General features: G+C 40.9%; 1 protein-coding gene across 1 annotated transcript; it reads left to right on the forward strand.

Annotated features, from left to right (window-relative positions):
- Positions 1-9,118: 9,118 nt before the first annotated feature.
- On the forward strand, positions 9,119-17,737 carry cyct.S (cytochrome c, testis S homeolog; the record flags this gene model as incomplete). Its single annotated transcript, NM_001091993.1, is given in 3 exon segments — positions 9,119-9,149; positions 14,483-14,659; positions 15,398-17,737. Coding segments are annotated over 2 exon segments (318 nt in total). The 3' UTR covers positions 15,547-17,737.
- Between the last annotated feature and the right edge of the window lie 883 nt (positions 17,738-18,620).

Here is an 18,620-nt window from a genome sequence, read left to right on the forward strand (position 1 = left end):
CCCCTTTTAATACAGCTCAAGACCTTATTTGCCCTTGATGCTGCTGACTGGCATTGCTTGCTACAGCCAAGTTTATCATCTACAAGGACTCCAAGGTCCTTTTCCATAATGGATTTGCCTAGTGCAGTTCCATTAAGGGTATAAGTGGTTTGTATATTTTTACATCCCAGGTGCATGACTTTACATTTATCAACATTGAATCTCAGCTTTACACTTCTTTATCCTACCACATACCCCTATCACATCCACTGTGTCTCTTTGCTTCCTCCCTCTGGTCATCTTGCAAGTTGCAACTGCTCCAAAACAACCGGTAGGGGATGCAGATGCCAGGCAGCTAGTGGTCCTGGGTCTGACCCAGAAATTCAGCCTAAACAGCTAATTTGTGTATTGGGAGGTGAGGTGCAAATAATTATATAACAAAGCAGTCATATGATATATCTGTGGACATTTTGGGGAAATAGGGGGACATAATAACCTCTTAGAGGGCTACATTCAAACTGCAGGCCTTCAGTTGTACAGCCATGTCTAGGGAATTCCTTCTTGTGCTGATGATAAATCAAACACAGAATCTGTACACAGATTTTTAGTGTCACTAGATCAGCAGAGTATTGTTCCTTCAGTGATGAACTGGTCACCTATAATATGAAAATATGCCTATGATAGGTGAGTTGCACGCCACAGCGAGGAAGATGGGGGGGCATTGTAAAGTTTGCACTGGAGCTTGCAGGACATTAGTTACATTACTGACAGAGAGAGCTGTTCAACACTATCCAGTACTGCACAAGCAACTCAAATTTCTGCTGCTATGATTTGCTGTTACTAGTCAATGGAGTAATATCACTAATGGGAGCCATGTATATCCCTTGGATTTAGGGTCTAGTTTGGATGTCTGTGGTGACTGGGTAACTGGTACAGCGGTGATAACTCCACCTTATTGGATTAGAATGGGAACGTGGGTTCACAAACAAGGTAGCAAAAGCCAACTAATAGATCTGGGTAGAACTGATGTCTTTACTGTTTCAAGAGTATACTGTTTTCAGTGTAATTAGTTAGCCAATGTATAAAGGCTGGAGTCAACATATGTCTAACTTAATACCCAAAACTTCCCTGCTTTGAAGTTATCTAACCTGTCAGACAGTCAGTGACCTGAAGGGACACATGGACAGTTATTTTTTTTCTTTGCTTTTGATCCTCACCTGCATGTTCACAAACTAACTGAACACTTATGTCCCATGTGGCACCTTCAAGTTGCTGGATAACAAAGATTTAGGGCAGAGACACGCGCGAGATTCGGGGTGATTTAGTCGCCCAGCAACAAATCGCCTCTTCTTCAGGCGACTAATCTCCCTTAACTGCCTTCCTCGTGAGGCAGCTTTGGCGAAAACAAAGCACTCTGGGGGCCATCCCACCAGCGATTTCGATTCTAGCAGTTGGGAAGGCAGTTCGGGGAGATTAGTCGCCCGAAGAAGAAGCGATTTGTCGCTGGGCGACTAATCTCTCCCACTATCTTCATGTGGCCCTGTCCTTAGAGAGCTGAAAAGCAGGAAGTTGGGTTCTGGCAATTACGCCAGACATCTGTTCACTCCAGCCTTTATAAATTACATTTCTGGCTAACTAACTATATTAGAAACATTTTTTATTTTGCAACACCTATTCTGTTTACCCAGTTTTTATTTTTACACTGAACTGTTTCTTTAATGCATGCCAATTAATCAGGCAGCTGGGTGTACTTAAATGCAGGAGATGTGAAAGTAGTAGTTTACCTTTAAATTAAGTCTTTTGTATGATAGAGCCAATGAAATGTTTTTATTGAGCCAGTGATACTACTGTATTTACTGTACCTATGTTTGGCCCAAAATCTGATGGCCCTCAGCCAATACTCATCTGCCTTCTATTATAATTGTCCCCCCCCCTGCATGACAGTATAAATGTAAGTGTAAGACCAGCATTCATTAATATCTCTCTCTCTCTCTCTCTCTCTCTCTCTCTCTCTCTCTCTCTCTCTCTCTCTCTCTCTATATATATATTTATTGGTTCAGGTTACATATTGTGGTTTCTTTAAGCTTTGAATGATAATGGACTTTTTATAAACATCACAACCCCATTAAAATCAGATTGCAGCTCTGGTAAGATAACCCTCAATTTATTTCTTACTATCAGAGCATTTTATCTTATTATCGCTGATTCCTATGTCTGAGTGCACATATTGGGTTTCACAAGCCTGACGGCGGCTGCTCTGACCAAACAGCGCTAAAGATAACAGGAAACCAAGGTGGAGAAAAGGAAATGGTTTTGCAGAGAGTGTGAGAATTATAATGTACATAAAAAAGAGAACATGGTCTGTCAGCACCATCAGTAACTTGTTAGTTGGCAGGTACCTAGGAAAAGGGCTCTCAGGCATTCCATCTCAGAAACCTTTATATGCTTTTGAAGGGAATGCACAATCTTAGTTTGCAATTATGCTTAACATGAATCTGGACATGTTTGCCATTTCCTTTCCATTTCCAAAGGGCAAACTTTTTTTGTTCTTTAGCATTAAAAACGTATATTCCCTGCTACATATTTTAAATTCTATGGTTTCAGCTGTGCCTAAGGACTACACGCTGCAACAGGACGCCGGCTCTGAGGGGGGTGGTCACCGACTTTGTTGTAAAGTGATACATTATTTGATACATTTATTAAACCTGCTTATAGAATCCATAAGTTTCATTAAAAGCAGCTGTTAGAATTGACACATTAGAGAAATGTATCAACTAATGTAGCAAATTTGCAACGTGAAAAGTTATGCCTTTTTGCAAACAAATCTTCCTTTATGAGAATTTAATATAACTGTTTAACGATCACTTCCGACAGTTGAAGAAGGTTTGGGATTTTAATAGTTTGCACCAGTGCGCAGTGAATGTAATAAAACTTCTTACTGAAAAAGTAAAAAGATTAAGACACCTTCAAGCACTTCTTAAAAGTGGGCGATGTACAATTAAAATTTGCAATGCATAATTGTTTTGCTCTTTGCGACTTTTATTACATTCCCCCATATGTTCTGGTGAACATTCCTAAAACTGACAAAAGTGTTTGGAAGGTGAGCAACCGCTTTAACATAGATGAAATACAGGTCTAGTAGCCCAGTGGAATGATCTACATTGCATCCTCTGGCTCCCTCATGTGGCAGTAGGCAGTCCTCACTGCAATGCTAGGACAGGCTGCTATGAAGCTGCTACGAAGGCTCACCAGAACTTTCTACTCTTCACCCTTAGCAGCGATCAGATTTACTGGGTGGGCATCCCTAGGGTGGGCATCCCTAGGGCGCGCGGTCATGGCACCCTACTACCTCATGCAGGCACAAGAGCGGTAGCATGCAAGCACCGGAGCACTGGGGAGCAGCGCGTCCTCACTGCCCCCCTAAGAGCGGCTGGGTGGCGTGCCGCCCTAGGCCCGGGCCTTTGTGGCCTTGCCGCAAATCCGGGCCTGACCCTTAGTGGTACAAGCTATCATGCCGCTCATCAATATGGAACCGAGAGTGCCATCCACCAAGCTCCTGGTCCCCCAGTGCCGCATTTCCCAGAAACAGTCCACACTTTCCGACTTGACTGCCAATTCACCCTGTGGCTGCAGGTGCAGGTTTAGCCTTCTCATTTTCCATTTCCTGGTAAACCCAATTTCTTTACTATGGCTGATTTTGGTTGGGACGGTTGGGAGGATGAAGAAGTCCTGGCTGGGACCACTACCTTTTCAGTGCAGGACACCACGTTAATAGACTTTGCCCTCAGATACATATGGGCTGGCATCTATGGGGAGAGATTGAACATAAAGAACGCAAGGGTGGTAGTAGCTTTCTGAGGGCACTGTACCCATGAACTGTCCAAATTCTACTTGCCCATACTGACACCATGACTGCTGGTTGGGACCCTACTTTATACAGACAGATTGAAGAAATCAGTAAAGACCAAATCCATCGCCATGGATATTGATGGACTGTCTTCCGTGTCGGAGTCTTCGGGGCCCGCACCTCCTAAAGGCACCCCCTCTTCTTCCTTTTCAGAGCGGGAATATACCCTCAACAGCTTACCCGCTGCCCTGTGTGCAAGCGCTATTTCAAAAGAGCCCCTACGCGGAGTATGTTCCAGCGGGGATGAGTTTGCACAGAGCCCTGAACTGCGTGTTTCAGCTAGAGGGAGGGATATGCTGCCATAAAGAAAGGGGCTACCACTACTACTTTGCCTACCACGGCACTGAAGGACGATGACTTATCCGCAGTGGATCCCTCCATGGTATGGGTGGAGCCCGGATATATTCATGTTCTAGCCCCTGATCTAGATCAGGCTGAGGGGCAACAACTGCCATCTATTTCCCCTTCCAGACCCCTGATGTCTCCAGAGGAACATGATTTCTGGGTAGCCTCAGGGATGGCCGACCCCAAGAAGCTGCACACGGTCTCTCGGGTGCAACTCATCATCAATTCCCAAGTCCATGATCGGTGGGGTTACTGCATGTCCTATGCCCCCAAGTGCGTCTACGACGAGGTTGAGAAGAGTCTGGAGGAATGGCTGTATGGTGATCTGCTGAGGAAAACTGATGTGGGACCCAGAGGACTGTTCCATAGTAACCCTCATAAGCGCCAGAAGGACATGGCCTTCCTGTGTGACACCGTAAGTGAGTGGTGGTTTTGGTGTACCATCTTGAAACACCACATAAAAAGTAGTGAAAAATTTAAGAAGACCGATTTTCAGCCTGAGTTCTAAGTTGCATAATGGGGGAAGGGTGGACAAACCACACCCCTCTTACTACCTCTCATACGAGGACACCCTGGAAAAATATAGGGTGAAGCCGTGACTATCCACAGTGGTTCCAGAGGGACCCTGTGCTTCACTATAATTTCCTTAAAGGATTGTAAGACTTTGTTTTTTTTTCTCCCAGGATCTTGATTATGGGATTGCACTCCTGAGATTTATTCAGCTATTCCATGGACTCCATAACAGTTGAGACAACTGGAGTTTAGCTTCAACAGTTTTCTCTCATTTCCCTGTTGTTTCTAATTTTAAAACTTTACACACCTTGTAAATAGTTTGGTTCACAAGACTGCTGAGCCCCCACCACAAACCTTCTACCTCTAAGTACTCGCTGAGTAGCACCTTTATCCTAAAGCATTCTACCTTAAAGTGACTGGCAGGTTTTGGACACTTGGATGGGGGGGATGTGATGCTGGAATAAAGTTTGGTTATGGTGGGGCCTTTCTAACCCAACTATTGTTTGAAATGCACTACTATGGTAAATGACTTTCTATGCAAAGAATATTTTTCTTTACAGCTAAGAGTATGACTGGGTTGTCCTGAGCAGAGGCAGGATGTTCCATTCTCTAAGACATTTGCCTGGAACTCCTGATGTGAGGCTGGAAGTTTCCAAGTTCCACAAGTATGTGCCTGGGATAATTCCTGATGCAGGGCAGGATGATTCCCAAGTATTCTATAATTAAGGTGCCTGAGTGATCTTTTATAGACACTCATGAATTGTATTAAAGTTTTAAGTAACTGAAACAGTTATTGCACTGAAACTTATCCATAACCATTGTCACCCAGGTTTTCCTCAGAACAGAAACGTACCGTATATACTCGCGTATAAGCCGAGTTTTTCAGCACCCAAAATGTGCTGAAAAACTCTACCTCGGCTTATACGCGGGTCAGCTAAGGGGAAAAATAGACACCCCCTTCCTCAGCGGAACCCCAGTTCTCATATGTGCCCTAAATCCCTGCGTAACCAGCCAGTCCGGGGCGGGCCCTGGCACAGGAAACGCAGCCGGGCCCCCCACGCCCCCCTCTGTACACCCGGAACTGGCCGGGAATAAGTGGCGCGCGAACTGCCCGCTCGCACCCCCTGCTCCATCGGTAGTTCCGCCACTGCCTCAGGAGAGGATACCCGAAGAGGATGTCTTGGTACTGTCCATTACTGCACTCATTTTCAAATGTTATTTTGATGTTTGTGTATTTCTATTTGCACCATTATCGGGACAAAATGGGTTTTTTCCCTGGGTGTATGTAGGGACCCATAGGGTTAATATTGCCCCTATGCCTTTAAATCCCTACGCTTCCTCCTTTTCAATAGTTGCTGGGCAAAAGCCCATGTATCTAGTTTAAGTATTTACATATCCAGTGTTATTGGCCACAAGGTGTAATGACCACTTCATACCACACTTAAAGTGATACTGACACTAAAAAATGAATTTTAGCATATGAATGTACATTAAATGTTACCTATAGGTCATGTTGATCATTTTTTGCTGAGAGGTTTGTTTTTGTATATAAGTGTTAGTTGAAGTTCCTAAGCCTGACTCTCTGACACTCTGACACTCTGACTTTGCCAACCTGACTGTCCCATCTCAGCCTGTTAGTTAATGCTAACGGACTCCTGCTGCTCAAATATGGCAGCCCCCTCATACAGGAACATGGGGGATCAGACAGGTAATGTAAAAGCATCATGCAAATACTTTATGGCAAAGTTAGAAGTAGCTTGCAAAGCCAATATTATAATAGATGTAAAAAAAAGTTTAATTTCAGGTGTCAGTATCTCTTTAACTATAGTGCACTATAGTGGATCTACCTCTTTGGCTGCTGGTGTCCTAACCATCTGGATGTGCCCATTGAGCCTGGGTACACCAAGACCCAGTAAAGCCATTGCCCTAAGGGACCAGCACCTTTAGTGTCTGAGTCAAGGACCAGGGAACCCAGTGAATGAAGTTAGCCAGAGACAAGTTATATCTGTTATAGACACTCTAAGAGAGTAAGATAGAGAGGACAGATAGTAAGAGCAGCTTTCTGCTCCATCAAGGATCTATAGCAAGGAGAAGCTTCCAAGGCTCCTAGATTGCCTTTAGTGAAGGGACCACAGTGGATAGGGTGTCAGGCTTAGACTCCTTCTCCCCGACCACTCCGCTGGGTGGGATCCAGACCACTTCAAGGTATATCTGCCGGGGATTCCTATTACTGCTTGACTACAATGCCTTATGTGAGTCACATTCCTCAGCTGTGTCATCCACCTGTTCTAGCCTATGATTTTACATCTGCCTATACCTCTTATGACTGTAAGTAAACCTGGGGATATTGGTCTTGCACAAATAAACTATCATTCTTTTGTTTCACCATAAGTACCTCCTGGCATCCATCATTTTCTATTTTACTGCACAGTAGCCTGATAGTTGTAGTCCTACTACACCCATACTAAAATCTTCAATTTAGCGAAGGCCCTAGTCTGAAGTGTTGAGTCACATGTAACCTATGATTCTTTCACTAGCTGGACTTTGACCCCTTTTTGGTCTTGCTTAGCCAAATTAGCGTTACATGTATAACAGTTAAACCACCCCCCACACACTTCTACACATCAGTACATTTATAAATCACACACACACTCATAGGAGCTCAAAAAGGACTACAGATGCAACTGTGGCAGGCATAAACGGCAGCTAGATTGCCTTGGTATAAACACCATTCGTAAAAGTTACTTTCATGCTCCTTGCACATACGGAGAACACCACTGTGCAAGCTGAGCTTTCTCATATGAAAATGCTAGGGAACCATATAATTTCTGCCAGCCTGGACGTGGTGGTACAGGGTTCTATAAATGGGTTTTGTAACTAGTCGCTACTGACTTGCAGCAAGCAAATTGTGCAATTCATACCATTAAGCCATGTCATTGACACCCCATTGTGTCCATTCTGCAAACATTAGCTACAACTTGCACCCTGTGGTGCTTAGACAAATGACCTGTAAGTGTCATAACTGTGTCTGTGTGCAAGAATTATACTATGCATACACAATACTTTCTATACAACTAAGGGCAGAGACACACATGAAGATTCAGGGAGGCAACTTCAGGCGATTTTGGAAAACGAAGCAATTCTAGCCAGCGGGAAGGCAGTTCGGGGAGATTAGTTGCTTGAAGAAAAGGCGATTTGTCACTGGGCGACTATTCTCTCTGAACTGCCTTCCCGCTGGCTAGAATCTAAATGGCTGGGGGGATGGCACTCGGATTGCTTCATTTTCCAAAGTCGCCTAAAGTTGCTGTCAGCTTTAAAGCATTCAGCCTTAGGGGAGTGCAGGAAGAAATGCAAGTAACTCTTCTGAAGGGGCCTGTACAGACACTGGCCCATGTAAACACCGAATGGACCACATGTTGCGTTCCACCTGCACTGATACCATAAAAAGATACAAAGTTTCAGAAATGTAATTAAATAAGATGCTTTCTGCACTTAGATACAATCTGTAACTATTTAAGCAGGTATCTTAGGAGAACTGCAATTTTCAAGGCAAGAGATGTAAAAGGGCAATATTCATACCTCCCAACTGTCCCTTTTTCGGAGGGACAGTCCCTCTTTTGACAGCTCAACCTGCAGTCCCTCATTTGTACTGGAAAGTCCCTATTTTCTCTGCACGGAACAGCCAGAAAAAGAAACACAGTTTCTCACTTAATTGGCTTTTAGCAGAGACCACAGTACAGGCAACAGGTGCAAATAAGATACTTTGTAACAATTTTGAGACACAAAAAAAAGTTTAGATAAGGAGAAATATTCTTAAACTTTCATAACCTGCCAAATTTGGAAAAATGAAAATTGTAATTAGGGGGTGTGGCCACAGAAAGGGGCGAGGTCAAACATTTCGCTGTTCTACATGCGAAAAAAATTTTTGCCCCTCTTTTTACCAAAATGTTGGGAGGTATGCAATATTAAATTAAATATATAGACCAGTTTGATAAAATTCTTTAATATGCCACTTAATATGATATAAACTATCTGTTGCTTAAATATTAATTTTGGGGGTAAAGTTTTCCTTTAAGTGTGTCCAACAGTATGGCAGCTGCAGCACACACTAAAACAAATAGGAAGAAAACCAAGATGATAATCGGAGTCTAAGCATTGTCTATTTAAGGGAACGTTTCGCGAAGTACCGCCCCCTATACTGGGTCAAACCAATCCGTCTTGAAAGTTAAGCGAAGCTAGAAATATGATTGGATAACTGCGGGCGCACGGGGCGGTACTTGAAGTAGTTCCTGTACGGGTGACGTCAGCCATCATTGGTTGGCCAGAGGGTGACACTCTCGTGAGAGTTTGGCGCAGAGGCGGCGCTGGGTGATTGCTTCCCCGTGACCCGTGAGAGTAATTAACGGTGAGATATTAAAATTGGAGACAAAAGGGGGAGGTTCAGGGATTACCTGCTAACGTTAATAGAATCCTGCAACTGCCGTTATGTCATCACTTGGAGCTGGGCAAATGCTTCGGGCAATTGGGTTGTTGTTTCATGTTTTATTGCTTCAGCTGCTGCACAACATCTTGCGAATCAGTATTGGGAATGCCATGACCACCTGATTGCCATAGATACGGAAGCTCTGCTTCACCGAGGGAGTGAAGAGCAACAGTGTGGTGAACTACAACTCCCAGGCGTCCTACAGTCTGCAGCTTGCGAAGTTATAGTTCCCCTGGGGAAGAGGGTTATTAACAAATGCATTGAGTTTGGGGCTAATCAAGTACTATAGGAGGGGGTAAGGCCCAGAAACCAGTTTTGGGGTGTCCGGGTCAGCAACATCCATTTATTTAGATTGTAAGTGGCTTTGAATTAATTTTTTATTTAAAGGGCTATACAAATAATGTACTGCTTTCAATCGCAATGTCCATAGATAACTAGAAAACCACCGAAAATGTTGATACATAATACACAAAAGACGTGAATCTCTTGTAAATTATATCCTAATAAACGGTGAGTTCTGATGTCATCAGTTATAAACGGTGAGTTCTGATGTCATTTCTGTCACGACTCCCTGAAACTTGTGTATTATAATAAATAAAGTACCCCAGTTGCAAAATATGAGAATATTAGAAATCATCTCTGGAGTTCCATGACCTGTATAAAAACACTCGACCTTCGGCCTCGTGTTTTTATATGGTCATGAAACTCCTCAGTAACTTATAATATCCTTATATTTTACAAGAGGGGGTACTTTATTCACTATATATTTGTAAGTTGCATAGAATTGCATTTTCATTAATCATACAAAGAAAAGGTTTTGCTCAATCCCATGATCATGATGTTGCTAAATGATCTATCCTCATCTTCACCTATTTAAAATCAAAATTCATTTATTTCAGTGTGGGTCCAACTGCTGGCTGCTTGTCGATTATTTTAATAAGGGCGTTTACTCTTTTAAATGTCTATACTGAACACATATTCTACGTATCAAAACGTAGAACTCTGATATGACGATGATATTACCTTTATCTGCTCACTGCTCGACTTGTGTTGTGTTACTTCATATGCTTGTGACTCCGCTATTCCCTATAGACTGCCACAACTCTCCTTTTGCAGGGATATTGATACCCTACATGCCAGCTGCCTTTTGGGCACTGTGCAGACACCATTTGGTAGGCAGAGTTTCAAATAGAAAAGTGTTTTTCTAATATTAGTTATACTGCACATGTCCTTTTCCATACCCCATCAAACTTGCAATGTAAGTGTTATCACATGAAACAACTTCAGCTATGGAAAGCTCCAATTATGGAAAGACTGTCTCCCATAGACTGCATTCTGTCCAAATAATCCAAATTTTTACCTTTACTGCTCTTTTTTTTTATTTATGTGAAAAAAAGCAGTCTTGGTTTTATCACTACTAATCTGTGGCATGTTATTAGCTTGTAGATAACACAAATTCCTAGTAGCAGTAGATACAGATATCTTTCAGTAGGCTAGAATGCTGTCAATGTGAATTAATATTAATTTTCCCACATAGGTGCCTGCAAATATGGAATAGCCATACGTTTTCCCATGTATGTCTTTGTCTCTTTAACAATAGTTTCATCCTAGTAACGGTTACCAAATTATAAACATTAGTTAGCCCAAGGCCACCACCAGTAGTGAAGATCTGTGCCTCTGAAGATGCCACCAGTAGGTAGGTCCCAGTATTGTTCTGTGGTGCTTCACATCACATATCCTAGGCTGCTTTCCATTACCTGAGCTTGTGTATTTATGTATATATTATAAAAGTTATGATACAAGGCTGATTGCTAAACTATTTAAAGTGATGTTACACAGCAGCATAGGCACCAGTGCCTACTGCATTAGAATGACAATAAGCCCTATTGTATCAGCTTTAATGACAATTGTTTTTTCACTTTCTACTAATGTTTTGATGAATTCCAATGATCACAAAGCTTGTGAATAATTTTTTTTTAGTCCAAAATCTTGTAGCAACTTGTACAACAAAAAATGGTGCTCTTCTAATTCTACCTAAGGCTCACCAAATATATGTACAGTTATGGGACCTGTTATCCAGAATGCTCAGGACCTGGGGGTTTTCCGGATAATGGATTTGTATTACAAGATATATTGTAATACAGTCATACATAATTTGGATCTTCCTACCTTGTCTACTTGAAAATCATGCAAACATGATATAAACCCAATAGGCTGGTTTTGCTTCCAATGGGGAATAATTATGTCGTTGTTTCAATCAAATACAAGGTACTGCTTTATTATTAGAGAGAAAAGGAAAATGCATTTTAAAAAATCTTGATTATAATGGAATCTATGGGAGACAGCCTTTCCGTAATTTGAAGCTTTCTGGATAGCGGGTTTCTGGATATCCGATCCCATACCTGTATATAGTATCTTATATTTTTAGCTTCTCAACATAAGTTCAGAGCACACTGAGCACTACAACTCAGAAGATGACCTTACAAGATCCCATATGGGGATCTCCTGAGGACAGTGTTTAAAGGCCTGGGTCATTACAGTTATAGGGCTGCTGAATTTATTTGTATATTTTATTTACCCACATTAGTAGCCCTGCTATGTTCTCTTTGCACTTCCATCTGCCTATGCTTCCCTAACAATGATTGATGTGTGCGACCTATCATTACCATTGGGTGTTGTATCCATGTGAGAAGTGGGTGTTGTTCAGCTCATTTTTCTTAAACTGTCCTCAGTATTTGAAGGGTGAGCTCTAATAGACTGTCAGTCATCTTCCAACTAGTTTCACTGCTGTCAGTTACGCCTCTGTGTAAAATAACTATAATCTTTCCCCCAAATGAAATCAAATGGAATGTGTTCTAATCTTCATTATTATCTCTGTAATGTTAAATTATATTAATTTTTTAATGAACCCATGTACCTTTTAAACTTGGGGAGAAACAAATAGTTGCTTGACAGTTTTTGAATATTTGTTGGTACTTTTGGCTATGTTTGAATAACAAGAGCTTGCCCCCTCAATGCCTTCCCCTAAAAACCAGGGATATATGTATAACATACTAAAAGTTACCTTAAAGGTGAACCACCCCTTTAGTTATCTTTGAGACTAACCAACTTCATTTATAGTCTAGTGCAGGGATCCCCAACCTTTACAACCCGTGAGCAACATTCAGAAGTAAAAGGAGTTGGGGAGCAACACTAGCATGAAAACTGTTCCAGGGGTGCCAAATAAGTGCTGTGATTGGCCATTTGGTAGCCCCTATGTGGATTGTCAGACTACATTGAGGCTTGATTTGGCAGTACACCTGGTTTTTATCCAACCGAACTTGCCTCCAAGCCTGGAATTCAAAAATAAGCACCTGCTTTGAGGCCACTGGGAGCAACATCCAAGGGGTTAGAGAGCAACATGTTGCTCGCGAGCTACTGGTTGGATGGATCACTGGTCTAGTGACATGTTTATGTTTTAGTAAAAGGGTGTTTTACCTTTGTCAACTTTTAGTATTTTATAGAATGGCCAGTTCTAAACAACTTTGCAATTGGTCTTCGTTATTTTTATTTTTATTTTTACATTATTTTCCTTTCTCTTCTGATTCTTTCCAGCTTTCAAATAGGGATAACTGACCCCATCTATAAACAAATGCTCTGTAAAGCTACAATTTTATTTTTACTTTTTATTACTCCCCTTTCTATTCCTCTCCTTTACTATTCATATTCCAGTCATTTGTTCAAATTACGGAAAGATCCGTTACCCTGAAAGCATCAGGTTCCGAGCATTGTGGATAACAGGTCACATACATACATACATACCAAGCACATTGTAGAACTGAGCGGAGAAAGTAACTCAATCTAGATTAGAAGTGTAAATATAGCATAGTGTGAGTGCAAATGCCAGACCTGCAATGCTCAAGATATCCCAGAGAACAAGTGAGTTTGCATGAGGGCAGTAATGTGCAGAATACCACCATTATAAATTATTTTTAGCCTGTTTTTGTCATAGCATAGATAGAGAAATAAGATGATATGTGCTGCGTATATCAATATGTACTCACCTGCTCTTAACATTTGTAAACTAGTGCCACTGTGAATTATTTATGGTGTTGCACAGACATGAAATGTGAGCTGAATACAAAGCATGTATAGTTATACCCTTTTAGTGGCATTGGCTGGAAAACTGATGAAGATTCCTCTCTCTACCTACCAGCCACTGCTGCGAATGTTGTGTCATGTTGCCTTTAATTTATGATATCCTGGTGTTCAGGATATATACCAGTATATAGTGCCTTATGCCCCTAGCTTCTAAGGGTTATTGCAGTTGGGTTTTCAAATACTGATATTTTGGAAAAGTACAGTCTGGGTTGGCAGGAGCTCATATTAATTGTGACAGATACAAGGGCCTGAAATTAAATGTAAAGCAGTGTACATTTTTTGGGTATAGCGAAAAGCAGTTATTACTTTACACTAACTGTAATTAGTAAAACAGGCGCCATTTTGTGGACATTGTTATTAAGGCAAACTTTGCATCATGGCAAAATCTTGTTTATGCACCAGAATGGGGCACCTGATGCCCAAGCACTGGCTACACAATTAGATGTCGAGGAGGAAGGAGGAATTTGGGGAGTGCAATAACATCTAAGATAGGGTTGCCACCTTTTTGCCCGGTGGAGACCAGGCAGGGGGCGGGACTGTGATGCGAAGGGGGCATGGCCGTGATGCGAAGGGGAGGGCTATAACTTTGCGATAGGCCGATCGCCGTGTCAATCATAGGGAAAAACGGGGAGGCAGTTTTGACCTGGGCAGCCCTTCAAAAAACTGGGCTGACCAGGTCAAAACCGGACAGGTGGCCACCCTAAACTAGGAAGTACCGAATAGAAAGTGAAAGTAATTGCCTGCTGAAGGCATAGAGGAGGGGCTAGTATTAAATGATTGACCACTTAGACTTTTAAACGAGTTCATAACAGGTATGGATGTTTTAATAAAACATAATTGGGGTTTCATGTTTAATTTGCAAAGGACTTTTATTATACAGCTTCTTATGTCTGAGTGACAGGTCTGCTTTAATAGTATCACTGTAGGTCAGAGAGATCTACCAAAAAAAACCCTATGCCATAAGAGTTCCCAACATGACAAAGTATATTCTGCTTGTGACCCACTGCTGACTGGTCCAGTACTATGGGAAATGACTGATACTTGTATTGCGATTCTATATATTCTGTATGATGGCTATAACAGGATTTGTTTTATTTTCCACATATATGTATTAGGATACAAAATGGGGGATGCTGAAAAGGGAAAGAAGATCTTTATCCAGAAGTGTGCTCAGTGCCACACAGTTGAAAAGACTGGGAAACACAAGACTGGGCCTAACTTATGGGGTCTCTTCGGCCGGAAAACTGGACAAGCCCCGGGATTTTCTTACACTGATGCAAACAAAAGCAAAGGTAATGTAAATCCTACACTAAACGCAACTCTACCGGGACTATTAAGCCTATATCTTGAAGTCAGGTGGCTAGAGATGGCTTTGAACTCCACTACAATATAAGTAGGTTTATTGGGAAAGAGATGAATTTCAAGATATATTGTAATACAGTCATACATAAGGTTTTGAGCTCCAAAAACCCCTTTTACTCTTGACCCACAACAGCCATTTGTATATTCAGATGTGTTTTGGCGCTTGCCTATGTGTGGAGGCCTAACTACAGTGACCCTTCACTTCTGATTTTATTAATGAGTTTCAACATCTTCACTTATTTTCCTGCTTCAATTGATTTACAAATAGCAGAAACAAATTGATGATTTTGGATTAAGCATATTGAATTTATATCTTTGGTGCAACAGACTCATTTTAGCTCAGGTTAGCAGTATGGAATTCCCAGCTGCCTGAAATTGTGCCTTGAGTTACTAGCAGCAGGATAAAAATGTTGAAACACTTTACTATTTCAAAAATCTATGAGAATAAATAATAGATTACAGATAAAATAGATTTGTTATCAGATAATAGATTTATTAAACATATTTTGCACATCACTCAATGAGGGGCTATTCTTGGAAAAGTGTGAGTTTCAGGCTTTGGGAGTGGAAACAAAATGTTTGCAGTAGGTGCTTTGGCTCTCCATATCCCCCTGAAGAAAAGGAAAGTATATAAATAACTATTCTAATGTATTCTTGATTTCTTCTAGGCATTGTCTGGGGAGAGGATACGCTGTTTGAATATTTGGAAAACCCAAAGAAATATATTCCAGGAACCAAAATGATTTTTGCTGGCATAAAAAAGAAGAACGAGCGCTTAGATTTGATTGCCTACTTAAAGAAGTCCACATCAGAGTGAATAACATTGCAGCACAGGACTGTGTTTTAAGGAATGGATCTTCAGTTGAATTCCACACGGGCTTATGTTGAGTGTGCATCTTATTAAACAGAGACTCCAATAAAAGTGAATGTTGGCAGGATTGTGGGATGATATCTATAGCCATTTATTTATTCATAATTACAAGGAAATATATGTAAACTCTATGGATGTAGCATTGTGTATTGTCAAACTTCACTTCTCTGGTGGTGGATGCTGGCCTCACTGCTGAGGGTTTACTTAATTTTATATTACATTCTGTTATGGAATGAGTAATATCAGTGTTCTGTTAAAGTTTCAGAACTCCTGTGTGTGCAATAACTTGTGCTACATTTGTATTACTTTGAGAGGTTTTATTGTTAATGGTAGATTAATACTATTAGAAGTCATACTACTGAACTTATGCATCTATACTTTATTCCAGTTATGTGTTTTTAAAAGGAACAGTAGTACTAAAATGAAACAGTCTTTATATATACTTCAATATAACAAACCTTGCTGTTCTTAAGCATTTTTATCTGTTCTTTATAGGGTTGCACTGAATCCACTATTTTGGATTTGGCTGAAACCCCAATGCTAAAGAACTAACGATGCACCGAATCCAGGATTCGGCCGAATCCTTTTGCCCGGCCGAATACCAATCCGAATCCCAATTTACATATGCAAATTAGGGGTGGCAAGGGGAAAACATTATTTACTTCCTTGTTTTGTGACAAAAAGTTACACAATTTCCCTCCCTGCCCCAAATTTGCATATGCAAATCAAGATTCGGTTCAGCCGGGCAGAAGGATTCGGCCAAATCTGAATCCTGCTGAAAAAGGCCGAATCCCGAACCGAATCCTGTATTCGGTGCATCCCTAGTTCTTTGGCAGTTCTAATATCTTAATTCTAATTGAGTGGTTGGCTGGAAAGACCCAGCCTAAAAGGCCAGTTAGAATTTGCAGAGAATAGTCTATATATGCCTGGACGCCCTAAAATTTGGGGTGAATACTGATTTGATATACTTGATATTATTGAACCTATAGCTGAAATACTGATATTACTGTGCAATCATATGTCTCTAACATTTGAGCTAAGGGGAGGTGTCTAAAGGATGTCATTAAACACATTTGTAGCAATGGAGGTAGCCAGTAAGATTCTGTAGGGCTACTCAATTCACTTGGCCTAGCTGTAACAGGTGTCATAAACGAGAGCCATATAGTATTATTGCTCTCTGTACATCTGCAGCACAAAAAACACCTCTTATACATAATAAGGCTTGTTGCCAAGAATGATTTAATTTTCAGGTTGTAGATTGTTAAACCTCTTTTAACTACCAACATGCCAGTTTCTGTTGTAACAATGTACATCCCAACACTTATTGGTGAAAAGCATAAAATGTAGCACAAGTAAAGGCTGTGGTCATTTTTAAGGATCATTTTATGTAATGCTTATTGCATATCAACATTCAAGTGATATTGAAATATGGTTATAAATATATATTTGAATTTCATGTTTTCAAAACCCATTTCCTCTTCACCCACTACAGCACTTTGTATATTCTTTCAGGCATTTAAAGGTAGCCACACACAAAGGAGGTTGGCCATTCCAAGGTGTTCAAGGAGAACAGAACCCTATTATATCACTTTGGTCTACTGCAGAGAACACCAAACCACCCTCCTGAATTGAACCAACCAGCTACAATAACAGGGTCCTGTTCTCTCATACCTCATGATAAAATGTAGCACAGTAGGGCAGTGCCTGCCATTTCTGATCACTTGTTTCCTTGTCTCTAGGTATGTGCATAGTCTTCACAAGTGTTCATCACTATAGAGCCTGCTAGAGGAAGGCAAGTGGTCAGAGATGGAGGCCTCCAACTTCAAGTGATATTGAAATATGGTTATACATATATATTTCAATTTCATGTTTTGAAAACCCATTTCCTCTTAACCTACTACAGCACTTTGTATATTCAGATTCAAACAACAGTTTAAATCAGGCATTTAAAGGTGGCCACGCACAAAGGAGGATAGTCATTCCAATGTTAACATTAATCACCCATCTCCCCATGCCTGGATCACTTGGTCAGCCTTTTTAGAGCCATTAATTTGTTCTATCCTGTTTGATTGCTGTTGCAGCTTTTTTGCAGCACTAATTAGTTAGCGCATGAACATTAAAGAATGTCTTTTTTTCAGTGGTAGTGGTGTTATTTCAGAGCAAAATATGAACGTCTGACGTTGCAGTGAGTGAATTCTGCCTTTTCAAAGAAACATCTGTGCAGCTCCGGCCTGTGCTTATCCATCAGTACTGTGCTCTCTGGAAAAGACATTAAGTACTGCAGAAAATGAACTATTAGGATTATTGCTTAATTATCCACTCATAGAAAAAGTAGAGAGCCGTACAAAACGGAGCTTTCATTTAAAGTATAGAAAGATAAATGCTTCCTTGTTTTTATCTGCTGTATATTAACCTTTTGCAAATAGAAACCAATAAAAATATTGTTAAACTGGCCATAGACGCAAGGATATAGTTGTACGAATCAATGTTTTATACGTCCAGACATATTTTGATATCATGACCATCTGTGGTTTAGTCAATGGATGGGTTAGAAGATTTCTGTCGGCCAATGATAATTTATCTGACGATATTAATGAGTAACTGTCACTATTTGTCAGGCATAACTTTCATATGATTGCTGTCACGGCCAGAACATTGCCTGATTTGTTCTTTTACGAATTTATTTAATCTGATCGGTTAGCGGCAGAGTGGAAGATTGGGACGTCCGGTCGTTCGTCCAATACAAGGGTCTGCATGTCTATGAAAAGCTTAAGGGCAACAATACATTAAACTATTGTTTAGTGTGTTGTATACCTTGTGTTGCCCTGGAAATCTGTGGTTATCTGCTGACACTGCTGCTTGCCACTCTTTCTTGTATACATCGGCATGCCCATAAGCAGTGTAATTTGTCAATATAAACGGATCAACAAAGAACGGCATACTTGGGAGCAGCTTAATTCCAAAAAGCATCATGTATGTAATATCTAGAATAAGTATTGTATGTATTGTAGTTGTGTTCA

The sequence above is a fragment of the Xenopus laevis genome, chromosome 9_10S (assembly GCF_017654675.1).
Source record: "Xenopus laevis strain J_2021 chromosome 9_10S, Xenopus_laevis_v10.1, whole genome shotgun sequence".
NCBI lineage: Eukaryota > Metazoa > Chordata > Amphibia > Anura > Pipidae > Xenopus > Xenopus laevis.